General features: G+C 52.5%; 1 protein-coding gene across 1 annotated transcript; it reads right to left on the bottom strand.

Annotated features, from left to right (window-relative positions):
- Positions 1-2,041: 2,041 nt before the first annotated feature.
- On the bottom strand, positions 2,042-17,672 carry LMCD1 (LIM and cysteine rich domains 1). Its single transcript, XM_075714366.1, has 5 exons — positions 17,584-17,672; positions 15,322-15,577; positions 9,255-9,590; positions 3,087-3,302; positions 2,042-2,200 (listed from the first exon to the last, which is right to left on the bottom strand). The coding sequence occupies exons 1-5, from the start codon at positions 17,670-17,672 to the stop codon at positions 2,042-2,044; spliced, it is 1,056 nt and encodes a 351-aa protein (XP_075570481.1).
- Positions 17,673-19,052: the final 1,380 nt, after the last annotated feature.

Here is a 19,052-nt window from a genome sequence, read left to right as displayed (position 1 = left end):
AAAAAAAAATTTACAAAGATGTAAAGACGTTTCCCTTGTAACAAAATGAGGAAGAGGCAATAAAGCTAAGCACTGGGCTTTATTTTTCATTCCCACTTTACTTGCAACCAAACTGCCTGTATCCAAGGCTGATCCCAGGGAGCTTTAATACTCCTCGCACACCTTCAGGTCTACACATCCTCTCTTGACTCGCAGCATCCGACCGGGTTTACCGAAGCGACACCCCACGGCGCTCAACGCACCTGTTGACTAACCCGGGATGGACAAATGACCCCAGGAGCACGTGCACCACGATACCCTGCAACACACGTCCATCGCTCCTACAGCTGCCGCTGCCGTCTCGGGATTTTCCTGCTCCGCTCCAGCTCCGGAGCAAGAGTTTCATTTACTGTCTTTAAATACCCCAGCATAACCAAGAATACCAACCACGCAACGGCACAGGGCTGGCCAAAGCCTAAGAGGCACCCACCCCCGACGTGTACAGCTCTGTCTTCACACCACACCGGTCTCACCTACTCGGAGGCGGTGATGGACTTGGCCCGCTCCTCCCCGGCAGCGGAGCGGAGCATCCCCGACACGCAGCAGAGCCCAGCCCCGACCCGCGTGCTCTAACCCTGCAGTCCCCCCCAGCTCTCGTGTGCGCGTTAGCACAAGCAAGCAAGCATCCGCAGCACGGAGCACGCTTTAAGGAGAAGCCAGCGTCTTCTGTAGCAGAAAGAAAAGCTAGCAATTGTGAGCGCCTTGCACACGCGGCTTGCAAAACACATTCCAGTTTTCCGGAAAATAATGTAGACATTTAATATAAGAAAAAAAAGACCGAGCACACAGACGTCTGCCAGCCTGGACTATCTGATATTTTCTACCAGAAGCATCGCATGACTTGGGGAACAAATACTATCCACAGAGACTCAGTGCCGGATCCTGGGATGGTGTCACCCCCACCAGATCCCAGGGGTGACAGGGACCTCCCCAAGGGACAGGGGAGCTGCGGGACGAGGAGCGGGGCAGAGCCCAGGGAGAGGGTGCAGCCGGCTCCGACGGGAAGGTACGGTTCCCTGGTTGTTGGAGGGGGTCACCGACGTATTCCAGGGAAAAACTGGCGCTGCAGCATTTCAGGCACAACCCCTGCCCCTCCCCCCCCCAAAGACAGCTTAGGCTGCAAAGCTGCTTTCCATAAAATTCCTGGTCAAACCCAGCCGAAATAAAGGCCCATACTTTAAATGCTTAATGACCTCCAGCGTCGCGGTGGGAACACAATGCCGCTCTGTGGAAACACGCTCGCCTGGAATACCAGGCGGTCAGAGGCCAGGGAGCCTGGTCGGGCGGGACCTGCCAGGAATGCTTTTGCATTCCAGTTTCAGGGCTGAAGCTCACCCGCGTTGAGCCAGGCGGCTGCCCCAGGGCAGAGCCGCACCCTTCCCATCTTGCCAGGGTTAAAGCAATGGCCCCGTGTGCCAACTCCTTGTTTTTACATTATTGTACACTTAGGAGGAGAGAGCTACAGCTACATGTTGCTGCAATTTTGTATCATTTGCTTTCAGAAAGTAATCACCCAGGTTAATCAAATTCTTCAAACCGATCGCTTTAGTACAGTTGTCAGCAGCCTGTTAGTGTAAACTTCCAGTATGGATTTCAAAAAATAAGAACAACCCTTGTTTTTGACCATGACCGTAGGTTTAGTATGCCAAAAAGTTACTTTTGAGATGTGTTATTTCCAAAAGACTATTGCAAGACCTTAGTCACAAGAAGCTTGGAGAGACTTTATAAACAACAGCACAACACAGAACCTCCTTTTCAATCCCTGCTGCTCAGATACGCCGCGTACCTCCCACCCGCAGGCGTACGGATTTCCTTTGCTTCCTCCCCAAGGAAATACTCTCCTGCAAACTGTATTGGATGCAAGGGGGCACTGAGTTGCTTGCAAGTGAATAGCCAGGCTCTAATTTTTTTTTCAACCTTCCCCTTCTCATGTACTTGTCAAATGACCCCAGTCCTGGTGGGACCTTGGGGAGCCCGCTTCGCCCCCCGGGCTGCTCCCCGCTCAGAGGCGTTTGCTTTTGCTGCAGGTCGTGCACAGGAGGCTGGCGTTGTCCAGAGCAAAGGGTTTGCCGGTCAGCAGCGTCTCGCACTCCAGGCAGGCAAAGTGCTTCTTGTGCCAGGCCATCCCTTCCGCCTGCTGGTAGTCCTCCGAGAAGATGATCTATGGGACAGACAGACAATTGCTTATTTCCACCATCTCGCCAAGCCGGAGCACAGCAGGAGTAGGGAGAACCAGCCCTGCGCCTCCCACCAAGCCCGTTAGCCACGGAGGCCAGGCTTTGGGAACGGGTAAATGAAAGGCACAGGACTGCTCCTGAGCAATTAAGCTGAAGTCATGGGCTGCAGTTAAGCACTATAAAAGCCATCAGGTTTTTGAAGGCAACTAGAGACGGATTGCTGCTCTGACATACATATGGCACAGCTAGCTGGGACTGTCATTAGCATCATGCTTCTTCACCCCATTTTCTTTAGGCACCTCCCGAGCAGCCACAGCCCTAGTGAGCAGCACCAGAAGGATCCAATAGGATGCGACATAATGGCCTCAAGCTGCACCAGGGGAGGTTTAGGTTGGATATTAGGAAAAATTTCTTCACGGAAAGGGTAGTCAAGCACTGGAACGGGCTGCCCAGAGAGGTGGGGGAGTCCCCATCCCTGGAGGGGTTCAAAAACAGGCAGAGGTGGCACTTGGGGACATGGTTTAGTGGCCATGGGGGTGTTGGGTTGACGGTTGGACTGATGGTCTTAGAGGGCCTTTCCAACCTTAATGATTCCTAGTTTTACTTTCACTAAAAAATAATCCAGCCACCAAGCCAGGAAATATGAAATTAATTATTCCTCTCCCCTTGATTGGTTTGGTGTGGACTTGGCAGTATTAGGTTAATGGTTGGACTGGATGATCTTAAAGGGCTTTTCCAACCCAAACGATTCTGTGATGCCACTCGCAGAGGGCAATCCCAGGAGGGGTGGGTAGGTGAGCAGGTTAAGAACACACCAGGGAGGCCCTGAATTAGCCAGCGCCGCACAGAGGGAAGCCGGCCGGTCCCTACCTCGTCGCAGCCGGCGCAGCGTGGCCGGAGGCTCTCGCAGTAGTGGCGCCCGCACCAGGCGGCCCCGCTCTTCCAGAAGTAGATGAGGTCGACGAGGGGCTCGGAGCAGCGGCAGCACACGAAGCACGCCGGGTGCCACTGCCGGGAGTAGCCCGCCCTGTCGGCGTACACCACCGGGCAGTCCGCCAGCACCGCCTGCTTGCAGGTCTCGCAGCGCTGCAACAGAGAAGCAGTGGAGTAAGCACAGGGCTGGGCGCACGTCGGATGGAAACAAAGCAGCGATGTTCAGCGCATGGGATGGATATTTACTTCTCGGGCATACTGAGCCACGGCATCTTTTCAATGCATCGCTCTTAACCGCACCGCTGCTAAGAAGCATGGTTAGCAAAACACAACAACGCAATCTCCAAGGGTAGCCTCAGCGCTTCCCGCTTCTAAATAATCTGAAGAACCTACTGTGTTGCTGCTTGACATCCCATAGCGCCGAGGAGGGCAGTGGAAATAGAGCGTTTAATTCCAGGACTGCTAAGCTGTGTGGCTTAAGGTTGTTTTTGTTTGAGCCCTTGTTCTGTGAAGGGAAACTTGAGAATACCAAAGCCAGATTTCACAGCTGTATCAGCCTGGAAGGCCCAGCAAACACACCAGAGTGAAATGAGGCTATGGAAACCGTGCAGTGAGGTGGAAGAGCAAGGAAACACTAAACTGAAGAAAAGCGATGGCTGCAGCTCGAGAAGAGTGCTGGGAAAAGTGTCTCAATTGTGCAGTAGGACTCCGGCATCACAGAGAGCGTGGCAGGGCACCCTGGCCAGCAGCAGCGACATCTCCCAGTCTATCGCCCCACATCCTGTGCAAACATTTGGACCAGGGCTACGTATGGACAGAGTGTCAAGCTGCAATATAATTAAAAGTAATTGTAAATATATATTTGCCAGCCTTCACCTGGGATACTGTTTACTTTCTTCCAGCCAGATCCTGGCAAGAACAACACTACCCACCATCAGCTAAGCCTCTGGGACCCTGCCAAGCTAAACCCAACCTTCGCTAAAATCCAAAGGTTCTCCGAGAAGAGTTAAGACATCCAACAGTGCAGAAGGGCAGCGTGTCAAAGACGTTCTTTTGCACAGAGATTAGGAACTCTGGTCCTTTCTCACTGTTTTTAAAATATATATATGTCTATGCATAAGACAGAAGTCACTCTACAGATTTCAGCACAGCGCTCTCAATTGATAACAGCCCAAAGAGACAGAATTAGATTTGGCTAATCTGAAGCTTAATTAGCATCTACGCATATTACACACAAGACCAACTGGGTTTACTCTTCATCTGCGCCTGCGGGGTGATCCTGTGCTTAGTTAAGAGCCAGCTCTAAAGCTCTCCTCTCTGAAGCTGACACCCGAGGGGCTGTTACTTAAGTTCCCATTCAAGCCTGGATAGTGCAGGTCAGGCTAATAGCTGCTGAGCCTGTGCTTCATCACTCCCAAAAGAAATGCTCTTAAGTAGCAGCTGGAGGCTCTTCCAGCAGAGCCCCTGGCTGCAAGGCCAGGCTGCTTCTAGCTACCTCCGCAGCAGGCTGGCTGGGGCTTTTACAAAAGCAAGGCACAGCGTGAAGCAGCTTGCGTGTCGCACATGTTGCGCTTTAAGCTCCCGTGCCCGACGAGAGCGCTTGCACAGCGGTGCGTCCCCTCCAGCACGCTCCGAGCGGCACAGGGTCGGGAATTGCCCACCCCGTGCTCAGACAACGATTTAATTTACAAACGCTCCGATTTAAGTCGACAAGTTTCGAATAGGTAGGTGGAAGAGACACACACACAAAAAAAAAAATATGTCTCATCAGAAGGTAAACTAACAGTTCCCGAGCTGCAGGAGGGCCCCAGGGATGGGGCAGGGACAGAGGAGGGGACCTCTCGCAGGGCAGCTGGGGTCCGCGTCCCGAGGAACGGCTCCCGATGCCTCCACAGCCTGGGAAACCCTGCGCTGGGGGTACAGGACCCCCGGCGACCCTGGCCCAGCAAAGCAGCAGCAGAAACGGCCTCTCCGGGGACGCAGAGGGAGCAGGGTTTCTCTGTGAGCTCTGCCAGTGCCCAACTACAGAGAAGTTTCCTCGCCACATCCAGCCCCTGTTGCTAGTTCGTGGCATGAGCGCTAAAAAGACTGTTCTTTATATCTTTGCAGTTTTCTTAAACTCATTTCTCCCTTTACAGCAGAAGGCTACAGGTCTATCTACACCCACCAAGTGGCTTCTCTTTGTTTTGTTACTACTATTCCCGGCACACCACGCATTCTCCCATTGCCTCCGCCTCCATTCAGTCTGGATTTTCAGTAATGGCCCCACAGTCCTTGGAGCGGTTCCACCCAGCTGACGGGCATCTCCTATTTTACCAGCAAATCCTCTACGCCGAGCGAAGGCAGCGCAAGAGGAGACGCGAGATGTTTCCTGGCTTGGCTTCCCTGCGCGTCTGAAAGGGGATACGTCTGCTTACACGGCTCCTTCCACTGCGAAGGGCTTCGGGCGCATTTCTAAGCGCTCCCAAGACCCACGCCAATGAGGGAGCAGCAACCAAACTCCAGCAGAAGTGGAGAAGCGTGGAAGCCACGCTATTTCTGGTCTCTACGGACAAGCAAACGAGCACGTGAAGCTGCCACGCTCAGCGCGGAGGGGCTGGCAGAGCCCTACTCCCGGCACACCGGCCTCACTGTCGGCGAGGGCGGACGGGCACCGATGAATTCTGCACCCATCATACGGGACCAAGGCCGTATTTTCCCCCCCACGCCCCGATACCTCCCCCAGGCACCGCATTTGGGCAGCTCAGGGCAGCAGAGAGCCCAGCCCCGCAGCTGCCTCCACACCCGTCACCCCCGGAGAAACACCCAGAGCCATCCATCCCAGCCCTGCTTATCTTGCAAGATCTAACAGCAAGAACAAACACAAACAGCTTTCCAACTCCAAGCTCAAGTTTCTTGCCAGCAAGAACTGTTAAAACAACAACTTATTTTGCTGTTCCTTTCCATGGCAATTATTCACAGGGCTTCTCCTAAGCATCACATAACTTCTATCCCCCTGCCATTTACACACTTAAATAAAAAGTGGCACTTCAAATTTAAGATGGGATTACAGCTGGGTACTCATTTTACATCTCCATTGTGTAGGGAGAGGAGCAAAGACTTTATTATCAGAGTTACCAGAGGTGTCGGCCAAGAAAGCGTCCCTTTCTCCTAAGCTTTTTCAAATTTGCTCTCTGCTGGCTGCTGTTTTACAACTACAGCTCTCGCAGAAGGAGCTCCCCAGGCACCACGAGGCTTCCCCCGAACACTCAGCCCATTGCTGGCCTCAAGCTTTCTGAGACAATGGCTAATTTTGATCAGCTGCTTCAGGATCTGATTCGATTCCAACACAGTGACTTGTAACACCAGGAGACATTCCAGTTCCGGGAGGGTTAAAGATGATTTTATGCTCGGTGGAGAACGTTTAGCCTGTAGGACAGACTTACTACAGTGATGGGGCCCCTCTCTGCAGCAGAGACGAGTTCAAAAAGCTGTTTGAGCTCAGATGCCTCTCACGGTGATTTACATTGGCCCTGTATGTTTTCCTTTACACACCAATTTCAACACAGCTAGCCTGAGCGTGCAGTAAGAGGTTTAGCAACCTTAGCACAGGGACCACACAAACGCCCGAGGAAATCATCCCAGCTTGTTTCTTGGTGCAGCAGTGGTGCTTTCCGGGTTTATTCTCTTCTACAGCAAGAGGTGGTGGTTTGGTTTTGTTTTTTCACACCTGATCTTCATAAACCTAGAGTTCAGACTCACACCTTGACCCGAAATAGGGCGAAGTCAAGCTGCTGGTGCTGATTAAGAGGTTTAGTATTTAAGAGATTCAAATCTGCGCCCTCCTCCTAATGGACTCAATGAACAAACATCACACAAACTGCTTGAGAATGAGGATCTCCAAAATAAGCTACTCAGCACCATATTTTCCCCCTCTGCCCCTGAACCAAACGCATCTTCACTACTGCAGCCCTGCAGGTCTTTGGGGGCTGGTGGCACTCACGGACATCACCCGCAGCATCCTGCAGAGCAGCGGGGCAGGGAGGCTCCGGTTTAACACCCAGGGTTTAGGAGACAACCAGGAGATGATCACACAAGTGGAGAGGTACCTAAACCTCCACGCCTGTAGCGCGCCGATCTACATTTCAACCCTGCATATGCCAACAACACTAAAGCCTCCCGTGCCGTTGGCTTCGTGTGCTTCATTTCCCAGCCCCTTTACATCCACTCTCGGACTTCACACAGCTCATTTTGCTCACACCTACTTTCAGCCTCACGCTTGTTGCAAAAGAAGTGCTATATCTCATTTTTCTATGGCAGAACTTCCCTTCCAGTGCAGTTTTGGGAAAGCCAGTAGACCTCCTGGAAGTTCAGCACATTTTGGATCTTGGGAAACAGTCCATTCATGTCAGGTCAGCTGCATTAACTCCTGCACGGAGGATGAAATTAAAACGAGCGGCGTTTTGTTAGAGTGGGAAACAGGAGGTCTGCCTTCACTACGGCGAGAAACCGCAGCACTTCACAAGTCTGCTGCGAGCGGAGCTGCACAGCACGTCAGTCGAAGTGGATCTCCTGCCACTGCTGTTGAAGCTGTCCCATTTTTCAGCTAGTGCCTCTAGAAAAATGATGCTTTAAACTACAGAGAATAACATCACAGTTATGTATTTATTTGGAAGGACAAGCTTGCAGTCTAAATAAACCCTCACTGCTAAGATGACTTTTATTAATATGTTTAATGGAAACCTTCCTTTTTTGGCTATTTTTTTTAGCTTAAGGTTCTTTGTCCAACTCAGTATTTTTCTGCAATAGTGAAAAGCTTTTACTGTATCACCGGACTCTGAAAGTCAGATGCACGTTAATAGAAAAGGCCATAGCAGAGGGGAGACATTACCCAATATGGAATTCAAATGAAAACTGCTTTTAACATGTTACAATCTCAGTGCAGTAATGGCTAGAAAAATCTTGCCTTAAAAACATTCAGACACCGTTTTCTTTTTTTCCCCAGCTTTAAACCCCCTGCCGCAAGTTACCCTCACAAGGGCTGTACGAAGTTTTCACTCGCCGTATTTTACGATAAGCATTTGTTCAGCAACCACGACGGCCACTCCAGACGGCGCTGGGAGAGTATAAATCTAAAAGGGTGTTAGGGAATCCCAATCGTTTCCCTGTGGAAATGTATTGTTATGGCCAGAGACACGCATGGCCCATTCAAAGCTCCCCAGAGCAATTACAGCCCTGGGAGCACTATCTCTGTGTTCACAGCTTTGCATTAATTAGACCGAGCCACCACCTACCGTCACACGCGGTCTTTCTGCTTGCACTGGTCTGGAAGCCTAGCTGGAAATACCGACTCGCGGTAAAACAGTTTCTGATCTCGAGTACCTGATTGACCCGCAATCCTCCGGGGACACTAGACATTTAGACTAGACATTAGTGTCCTGGTTTCGGCTGGGATAGAGTTCATTTTCTTCCCAGTAGCAGGCACAGTGCTGTGGTTTGGATTTAGTAGGAGAATAACGCTGATAATGCACTGATGGTGTAGCTCAGCACTGCTTATGCCAGTCAAGGACTTTTCAGCTTCCCCTGCTCTGCCAGGGGCACAAGGAGCTGGGAGGGGGCACAGCCAGGAGAGTTGATCCCAACTGCCCCAAGGGCCATTCCATACCATACGGCGTCATGGGCAGTATGGAAACTGGGGGGGTTGGCCGGGGAGCAGCGATCGCTGCTGGGAACTGGCTGGGCATCGGTCGGCGGGTGGGGAGCAATGGCATTGGGCATCACTTGCTTTGGATATTATTATTACTATTATTATTATATTGTTATTATTATTATATTATTATTATTTTCCTTTACTTTATTTCAATGATTAACCTGTTCTTATCTCAGCCCAGGAGTGTTTCTCACTCTCACTCCTCCGATTCTCTCCCCCATCCCCTCGGGGCAGGGGCAGTGAGCGATGGCTGCGTGGTGCTGAGCTGCTGCTGGGGCTGAACCACGACATCTGGTGCAATCATTTTCCCCACCTCTAGTTGAGACCGAATCTGTTCCCCGAAAGCTCCCTGAACTCGGAGCAGAGCCAGGGCACCCCTGCCAGCCCGTCCCGCCGCCACGGAGCGCAGCACTTACGTAGTCCCCTCCGGCGGGCGCGCGCTCCAGGGCCCCGTTGGTGGACTCGGGGGGTTTGCCGGCAGCGATGCTCTTGTCCTGCGGCTTCCCCTCCTCCTTGCCGCCGCCGCCCTGGCCCGGCAGTGCCACCTCGCCAACGCCCAGCGCCTCGGCTTTGTACTTCTTCACAAAGTCTTCCATTAGCTTCAGCTCACCCTCCGCGAGGCCGCGGCACTGGGACGGGTCCTGGTCGTACAGCGGGAGTTGTCTCATCAGCTGCCGCCGGCGATAGTACGCCCCGTCCGTCCCCGCCACCGGCTGCATCTCCTTCGGGATCAGCTCCATGTACTGCATGGCCTGGGACGGAGAGAGCACCCGCAGTTACCCCGAGCTGCCTTCGGCAGGGACGCACGAGCCTTCTTTGCACGGGTGCTTTGCAAACAGATGCTCCGCTCGCGTTACGGAGCGGCAGCAGAAAACGTGCCCCTTCCCCTTTGAGCTGTTCTAACCTACACTTCAGAAATAAAAGGCTGAACTTGCTGAGATGCAAGTAGCAGCCAGGCTACTGTTAATCATTTCATCCTCAGAAAACAGGTTGGGTGGTTTTTTGAGGATTTTTAGTTTTGTTTTTTTTTTAAAAAAAACCCCGAGGCCTCCCAGGAAAGCAAAGCAGCAAAGACTTGCTTCACTAGTTTGCACCCAGAGCCCAACACACCCTCCCTCACCGGCCCTACCGTGCCGCTGTTCCAGGTAATTTGACAACAAGGCTGCTGAAAAGACCAGAAACCCATAAACATCAAAACCTGAGACCAGCCAGCTTCATGCCAGGACGGGGAGAGCACTGACAGCCACCCACTCTACCCAACTATTGATTTTGCAGTAAAGGGAAGAAGTCTGCTCACTGATGCCCTGCAACATGGCAAGTAAATGCCAAGAAACTATCCAAAATAAAGTCTCCTACTCCACTGGCCGCTAGCCACTATCCTAAAAGCAGATCAAACGGTGATCTTGTGAGAGGTCTGTCCCACACGGAATTAGCGTTTGCGGGATGGTGGGGTCTGTACAGTTAACTTCTTCTGGCCTGGTGCTAAGGGGAAGGGAGTTCCCACTCAAGGCATTTTTCCTATTGTAGTGTGAAGAGCTAAGGGGCAGCCAGTTGGCTCGCTGCCATCCCGTTTTAAAGACCAGCATCCAGCTGCATTAGATTTGTTTCTTACTTGGTCAGCATTTGAAAACTGAATGGTGAGAGTAGAGAAGCGATTAACCGTTTGCTGTGCATAGTCTGCTTCAGTATGGCCTTTTCAATACAGACACGTCTGCACAACACCGAACAACTCATCACGTCTGTAAGAGCTTCAAAGCCAGCTTACACCTCAGCTCCTCTCAGCCAGACAGCAGCGTTGCAGGGCAAGATTCCTGCCTGAAGACTCACAACAGCGATAGATAAATGATTTAATGGAGGCAGGGCTTCTTCCCCGTTTCTCGGAGCGCGTGTTAACGTCGCTGCACATGATACCAGACATCAACACTCAGTATATCGCGCCTCTGTGCAACGGCAGTAGTGATGTCCAGAAGTTTACTGGGGGAGGGTTGTTGCCCCGTGGGAGCAGGTGCTGCTCGGGAATAGCTGGTTGGAGAGCTGCAGGATGCTGCAGAAGTGATCTGGTGCACAGATGACTTTCACAGAAGCGAGAAATCCTAATAGGAGCTACAGGAGCAAGAGACGAGAACTCCCTGACAGCTCCTCCCAGGCCTCACACAGGCACTGCCCCACGAAATAAGGATGCTGCCCGTGGTATCTGACAGCTGGAAAGAGCAGCGATCAAAGCCTGCATGCCGTACGACCACGAACGTTCAGACAGCGTATGCTATGCGGTCTGCGCTGCCTTGGTTCAGCCGCAGCAAGAGCATTAGCAGAGCAGCTACACGGCAGGATCTTAATGGAAGAAACTCTTAATCCACCACAAACACGCCAAGACGAATGAACGCTTATACCAGAGCTGCGAGAACAGCACCGTGCCAGCACGTGCATCTGAAGCGTCTTGCTCCACTCCAGCACCAGGCTCTCCATTGCCAATACCAAATGTCTGTGCCGAAAGCGAGAGAAAAGCAAAGTCCCAAGCCTTTCTTAAACGTACAGCTGGACGGCTCAGTGGCAGGTTTCAACATCTGCCCAGGCACGTGGTGGGATTTCACTCATTCATCAAGGGAATGCTTAAAGTTATAATTGCAGATGTTACAAAATGTGTCCAGAGAACAGATCAGGGGAAAAAATTCAAGCTGACACCAAAAACTGACATGAAGGATAATAAAACGTTGTTGCTTCTGCTGCTAGCATGTATTATTGCAGTCAAATGCTTTACGATGCTGCCTTAGCACAGGTAACTGAGGAGGAGCATTTTAGGTTTTCACTGTTAACTACTGGATTTTAGAGGTATTTTGTGATTGTTTGTTTTCATTTTCCCCAAGGACCCTGAATATCTAACTTCATAACTTCTCCAGGCCTGGCTTAATGAAAACACGCTCTGAACTTCCTCCTATTATTGGACCATCCACTTCAGGACAGCAATAGCAAAACCAGTCCCAGGTTTCCAGCCTGCCTTCAGAAGGAAATCACCGGAGCAAGTCAGTTATGCACTAAACGCTTTTTGGCCCAAATCCCCTTGAAACCATCCCGAGGATGGCTGACATCCAGCATTTCCCCTACAAGTTTGTCAAGTTGGTCTTCCAGCCAACACTTATCAAGGTTGCCTTCAAAGCTCCTGGCGCACTGTTTGCTTGAAGCAAGACACCTTCCGCTCAGCCCAGGCACTATGAGAGTTCAAAAGCTTCCATGAAGCGCGTCCTTCCCAGCTGCCCCTCGCCAGCGCTGCGGGGACGGGGCTTGCTGCTGCGGGAGCTGCTCGGGATCACCCCAAGCACGCGCTCGCGAGAGGGTACGGTTGGGGTTCAGGCCCGTCGAAGAAGAAAGCAGCCCAGGAGCCGCAGAGTTGGGGCGTCCTTCACGGCAAGGAGCCGACCCTGCCCGAGGCGCCGGCAGCACCGTGCTGCAGCCAGCTCGCAGAGCAGCGAGACCTGGGTTTCTGATAAATCCCAGGCTGGGCAGCGTGCTTAATGAATCAGGCTGGGTGGGAAGAGCGCCAGCATTGTTCTCCCCATCCCTCACCAGCTCCCCGATTCCCCCCGGGACCTGCGGAAGGCAAACAGTGGTTAAACAAACATTCCTGCTGGGCCAGCTCCTACCAAAGGGAAGAGAAGGCTGCGAGCAGCAGCGCTACGATTAAACAGCCGGGATGCATGGGGGTCTCAGTCCCTCATTAAAGCCCAGCGCTCTGCTCCAATTAGCACCACAGGCCCCAGCTGCATTCCCAGTACAGACTGCATGCCACCTCCAGTCCGCCTTTCCAAGGGGGTGATGGCAACCGAGTTTTAAGAAGAAATAACCCATCTGCCTCTCAGGTCTGCAGCTGCAATTTCACATTTGTTTCCCCAATTCTTTAAAAAAAAAAAATCTGGTTGCAATTTTCAGCAGCTTTAAACTATTTGTTTAATTTGAAGAGCAAAAGCTGTCCACTAATGACAGCGTAATATGTAATGGTTTTAGTACCACAACACAGTTAAAAGCCAGTTAAATGCTTTCCCCTCAAGAAGTGCTCTGCTGGCTAACACTTCCACATGCTGAAAACCACTTCCATTCCTTCCCACACGGCAACAGCGGTCACCCGGATGGGAGGCAGGCAGGGGCTGGGGGCTTGTTTTCAGATCCAGCCCTCCGCGTGGGACCACGCTCCCCATCTCCCCTTTCCACCCTGAGTTCTCTTTACAAAACCTAAACATTTTTATTTGGACCAGACCACGTTTAGTTGTAAGGAAAAAAAAAAAATCCCAGCTCCAGTGCTGGATCTGGGAGGAGTTCCCCTGGCAGCAGCGGTGGGCAGGGTTCATGCCCACGCAGGCAGGCGCTGCAGGCAGGATGCTCCCGGCCGCAGAGCTCAGCTTAGCTTCCCTCCAGCCCGGCACGCCTTGGCACCGCCAGCTTTCCCGCTCCCGTTCCCTGCGGGAGCAAGCTCCGCAAGTCTGCTGGGGCCAGGGCGGAGGGAGAGTCCCCGGGCGCAGAGGCTCCCAGCCCGCTGCTCTGCGCGGTCGCCCCGGGAGAGGTTTTCCAGCAGGAGATGGGGAGCCCCGAGGCACAACCACCCGCCTGCCCACCCAGCATCACGCTGCCCACCGCAAGTGGAATTTAAACCCCCTTTCCCCCCTCTCCCTCTGCTTGCCCAGCAAATCCGAGATGAAATTCAAGAAAACAGCGTTACAAAGACGTTAAGCCACAAGGCGAGCGCTGTCAGTGCACCGTTTCGGCATTCCTGCGGACGCTCGTTCCGGGCTGAGGCGATGCAGCATTCGACAGGAAGCAAGGCTGCGTTCTGGGGAGGTTTAGGGCCGTTCTGTGATTTACAGAGGCACAAGTGAGCACGAGCTGCACTCCGGGTTATTAAACCTGAGATGCCAGGCCTATTTTAAGTCTAAGATTTTAATAACTACCTCAGCAAGCAAAGAAAATAATTACTACATTAAAGACAACAGTTATTTTGCCATTACGATTAAAGCCCATCTCCGACAGCAGAGTAACTTACAAGCACAGCGCTGGAGTTAAATGCAGCATTACGTCTTTCCACATTGATTTAATTTCTCTGCTTTTCAGACAGACTGAAACAATCTCCTGAAGCGTTTGCTAAGAAAAACCCCTCCAGGTTAGTGGAAGTGTCCCAGCTAGCTACCTCCACCTGTGCTGGCTGGTTTTGGGACAGGCTCACACCCAGATTTGCAAGAGATCAGACCCAAAAAGCAAGGCAGGACCTCCCTCCCTGTCCTGGTTCCGGCTGGGATAGAGTTCATTTTCTTCCCAGTAGCAGGCACAGCGCTGCGGTTTGGATTTAGTAGGAGAAGAATGCTGATAACACGCTGATGGTTTAGTTGTTGCTCAGCGCTGCTTATGCCAGGCAAGGACTTTTCAGCTTCCCATGCTCTGCCAGGGGCACAAGAAGCTGGGAGGGGGCACAGCCAGGAGAGTTGATCCCAACTGCCCCAAGGGCCATTCCATACCATACGGCGTCATGGGCAGTATGGAAACTGGGGGGGTTGGCCGGGGAGCAGCGATCGCTGCTGGGAACTGGCTGGGCATCGGTCAGCGGGTGGTGAGCAATTGCATTGGGCAGCACTTGCTTTGTGTATTGTTAGTATTATTATTTTATTATTACTATTATCATTACTATTTTACTTTATTTCAATGATTAAACTGTTCTTATCTCAGCCCAGGAGTGTTTCTCCCTCTCACTCCTCCGATTCTCTCCCCCATCCCATCGGGGCAGGGCAGTGAGCGATGGCTGCGTGGTGCTGAGCTGTGCCCGGGGCTGAGCCAGGACACTCCCCAAGAGGGATGCCAAAGCCCAGGGCAACTCCTCCTGCCCAAACAAACCACCCAAATAGTCTGTTCTCGCTGCTGCTCCCAGGAGCCCTGTCCAACCTGTGTTGTTCCAGAAGCACGAGACGGGTCTCTGGAGTTAACTCGTCCCTGTGCATGCCCTATGGCTTGCGCAAGCTTTGTGCCTCCTCGGTGCCCTCCCGGGGGTGTTCAGGGAGAGGGTCAAATCCCAGCCCAGGCACCCCAAGAAGGCCTGGAGGAATCGCTCCCACATCCAGCCTGGGGTTTTGGAGCACGCAAACGCCTGCGTGGGCTGCACAGGCGTTGTACAACTGGCAGGACAGCGGAGATGGGATCTCTCCTCAGCAATGTTTTTATTGGACGTGAGCTTTACCCAAGTAGTGAGCTTTCTAGTTGTAAAACCCATTAAGACTTCTCCTAGAAATGTAAGCAAACCTATAAAAACCCAAAGGCAATCCATTCCCCTCTCCTACCTACTCCGGTTATTTACGCGGTTTTCCAAAACACAAAGCGCTACGTGCATTTTTGCGCTGCGAGGCAAACCATATGTTTTACTATTTTTCCCAATAACTTTATTCCGGAGCCAAGTTATGTCCTCCATTAAACAACACAACCACCAGGCAAACGCGCCGCGGATTGTCTTACCAGCTTCTGGGTGAGCCCCGGGGGAGCCCACTCGTACGTGATGGTGTCGAAGGTGGGGTCTTTCCGAGAGACGATGGGGTTGGTGATGATCATGCGGTTCCTTTTGTAAATGCGAACGCCATCACCTCCTTTCACCCGGGCGGTGAGCGTGGCATACTTGGAGTCTGACAGCAGGCGCCCAATTTTCCGATCATCCTCCACGTCCGAGCTCAGGCTGTGATCCTCCTGGCTGCATTTGCATGACTTGCAGATTTTCCTGTGGGCGACAAGCGAGATCACCCTTTCGAGGTGAGCTGGGCTGAGGGGGGCACGCCATCGCGTGCTGGCTGAGCCACTGAGCATCAGCTTCTTTCAAAGGTTAAATGCAGACCGGGGTTACGGCGCGAGACCAAAAGGCTCCCGTGGCCCGCGCTGCACGTGGGAATTCAGCACGATTCATCCCAGAGGGGTCGGCAGCGGCACGGAGCAGAAAGCTGCAAACCCCAAAGTGCTGTCCCCAAGCAAAAGCAGCTGCAGCAGTGCCGGTAGACTGCTGCATCCCCCCCAGTGCAGGCAGCTGCCTGAAAACCCCTTCAAGCGTCACTAAACCTCCCACCCTCACCAGTCTCCAACAGCCGAGCGCTAACCTTGCCTCTTACGGAGCTTTACATGCCATTAAAAAAAAAAATGACTGCTAAAAGAGGAATTGATACTTAGCCATCTATCATTTTAACTATAATAGCTACAAGCCATGAAGGTAAGTCTATAAGGCCACTCTCTACAGGCCAGCTTTTCCATCAAATGCTAACAGCAAAAGGGCAAACTGACTCTGATGCAACCCCAAGTATTTCAGCAGGATCCTGGAACAAGCATGATTCAAACCAGCCTTTAATTACATCTAAAAAAAAAGTAGCGGTTCAACCAAATGAGTGTTTTAAAGTTTGGATTTCCATGCAGCTGAGGTATTGAAATTGGGAACTGAAGGCCGCAGGACACGATTGCATGCCACCATGGCCAAGCCTGCTGGAGCCTGTCAGCAGCACGGCTGCGGGCTCCTGTGCACCGCCGCGGCAGGACCCGGCTGCACAGCCCACAGGGGCTCTCCAGGCTCACCGAAGAGTCTAGTGTGTTGCAAGACAACCTCAGAGGGCATTAATTCTTTTTTAATTAATGACATCTGGATAACTCCCATTTCAAAGCCGCCTTTGTTTCTCCCGTTTCGGTGCGCAAGCAGATAGGGCAGGGCAGCAGCCCGCTGCCCAGAGCCGACCACGCAGTCCTGGTCAGCTCCCACCAGGTACCGATATGGGTGGCTATTGACCTGAACTAGTGCTTTTAAGAGGAAAAACCAGAAATAAAGTATCAAGCACCAAGATGTTTCCGGCACTAAGCAGAGCATCTCGGCCATCAGGGTGCGCAGGACGGCCAGCAGCAACAGCGGCCACGGTGCTGCCGGGCAGGACGCAGCAGCGAGCCCTTGCCAACGGGGTTTTGTTTCACCCCTCCAGCTCTGCACCCATGCTCGCCCTCAAGGATGAGGGTGACAGCCAGGCATTTGGCACAACTCCTACCAACAGTGTGGGATTATCTTTTTGGTCAGCATTTCCCTGCCTCCAAAGCAAGCAAGGCCGTGTTTGTTTTCACTAACTCGCTTCCAAACAATCTGACGGGCCGGGAAGCCAGCGTGCGGCAGGCACGAGGACCCGTGCTGCAGCACAGGCGCCGCGCAGGGCATCGGGCGGCTCGCGCCGAGCGCGGCGTGCAGCAGCTCTGGCACCGGGCCCCGGTCCCGGCGCCCCGCTGAACAGCACCAACCATGCAGGGCTGCGCCGGGGACGGTGCCGCGGCAGGCGAGCCCCTTCTGCAGGCTGGGCCACCTCTCCCCCCGGCTTCCTCCTCTTCCCAAGCCGCAGCTTGCTGCCAAGACCTCCGCCCAACCTAGCAGAGAGAGTCTCAACTCTTAGGGAGCAGGCAACATTAGCAAAAGCGGAAAGATAAACCACTGCACGAGGGCCTTAGCTTGGTTTAACACTTGCGGATAAGATTTTAACTCAAAAAAATAAAAGAGCGGGACCAGTGAGGGAAGGGGGATGGAGAACAGGGAGCACGAGCATCTTCCCAACTCAGCAGCTGTCCTACCCAGGCAGCATGCCCCCTCTGCACCTCCCACCACCGCTCAAGTGCTCTGCAGTTCGTCTTTGCACTCGAAGTCACTGGAGTCCAAATATCGAGAGGACCAAATGGACAGCACAGGGGCAGGGCCCATCAGGGCCAAGACGTTACCTCCAAGAATGTGGCTCAAAGCCCGTGCACGTCCCTTTGCAGCGTAAACAAGGCACACCTCTTCCCGACTGCGGCTGGCTCACCGACATCTGGAAAAGAACAGGACACCAGAGTTGGAAAGGCTTTTTCCTCAAAGATCATCCGAGACTAGAGTACTAATACTGACTTTTGTCCTTCAGGCGTCGGTTTCTTCAGCCATGCCTTACATCCTGCAAAGCCTCAAACCTCCCAAACACCATTTGACCACTGTCCATGCAGACCTGCTACAAGTTTATGCAGGGGTGCTCGGGATGAAGGTTTTCACCTTAAAGTGAGCGAAGATGGCGTGTCTGCAATGGCACGGGGGAGATGGCACATCCAACACCGTGCACACACACTGGGCAGGCACCTTAATCTCACGCACAAAGGCCTTAGGTCTCATTAAAAGGTTATTTTGGTTCTTCTTATATATTGCATATGAATCTGTGCAAGTCAAATTTCACGCAGTGAGACATGGAGGTGCATTGCCCCGACCTGATCCTAAACTTGCTTTACTGCAGCGTGGACCTCCTTGGTCTTTCTACAGGGGCTCAAGAGTATCTTGGGAATGTGGCACGTTTCCACGCCTCTGGCGCTGGGTTTTATGGGTGGTTTCCACGGTGAACAGGAAGCACAGCAGGGAAAGGCTCCAGGGAGGAAAGGCAGAGGAGGGGGGAAAGGGCTGCGGTTGTGCTGCGCTTTCTGCTGCTCACTGAGATCAGAAGAAAGTCACTTACATACATGGATGCTCACTGCTGCACAGAGATGGTCCTAATAGCCTCCCAACAGGAGAGAGACAAGTGCAAAAAAAAAAAAGCACAACAGGAGCCAATAACATTGAAAATAAACCTATTTCAGTGTCTGCGCCATGGATTTATCAAGCATGGCTTTTGGAGCGTGAGGAATGCAGGAGGGTACAATGGGAACAAAGACAAAAACAAAGTACTGCAGGAAGCGTCAGGGAGAATTGACACCACAAGATGCTGAGTTTATCTCAGCCTGGTTGTTTTTACAGAAACTCACAGACTCCTGTCTGAAAGACATTTGTTCCCTGTCAAAATGGACGTAAGGAAAACAAGGACAGTCCCAGCTGCAGGACACGCACAGCTGGCAGAAGCACCGGCAGCATCACAGGAGCCTCACCCCACCCCAGAGCTGACCCTGCGCAGTCAGACTGAACTACAGGGTGGTCACCCACCTCTGCAAAAACCGAGGACTTTCAGTCCTCAAGAAGCATTATAAAGTGTCAGCCTTGCAATTTGCTGACCACTTTGGACCTCACAGCCTGCATTTTCTGCTAAGGCTTAACACGTACATGTCTCATGCCACCATGTCCTTTTTGGTGCTTGCTCCCACTCATCGTGTTTTTGCAGAAGATCTTTGATCCCTCTCAAGACACAAAGGAGTTGCAGGCACTGCCTACCCATTTGCGCACACGCATTTAGGGCCCA

Source organism: Pelecanus crispus, chromosome 7 (genome assembly GCF_030463565.1).
Source record: "Pelecanus crispus isolate bPelCri1 chromosome 7, bPelCri1.pri, whole genome shotgun sequence".
NCBI lineage: Eukaryota > Metazoa > Chordata > Aves > Pelecaniformes > Pelecanidae > Pelecanus > Pelecanus crispus.
Note: the sequence above shows the minus strand (reverse complement) of the source record. Positions and strands in the feature narration are given on the sequence as shown.

Coding starts and splice junctions, on each gene's coding strand:
- LMCD1 (XM_075714366.1), bottom strand. CDS start 17,672: ATGTCGGTGAGCCAGCCGCAGTCGGGAAGAGGTGTGCCTTGTTTACGC. Junction 15,578..17,583: donor TTTGAGCCACATTCTTGGAG/GTAACGTCTTGG, acceptor TGTCGCCCACAG/GAAAATCTGCAAGTCATGCA. Junction 9,591..15,321: donor CGGGGCTCACCCAGAAGCTG/GTAAGACAATCC, acceptor TCTCCGTCCCAG/GCCATGCAGTACATGGAGCT.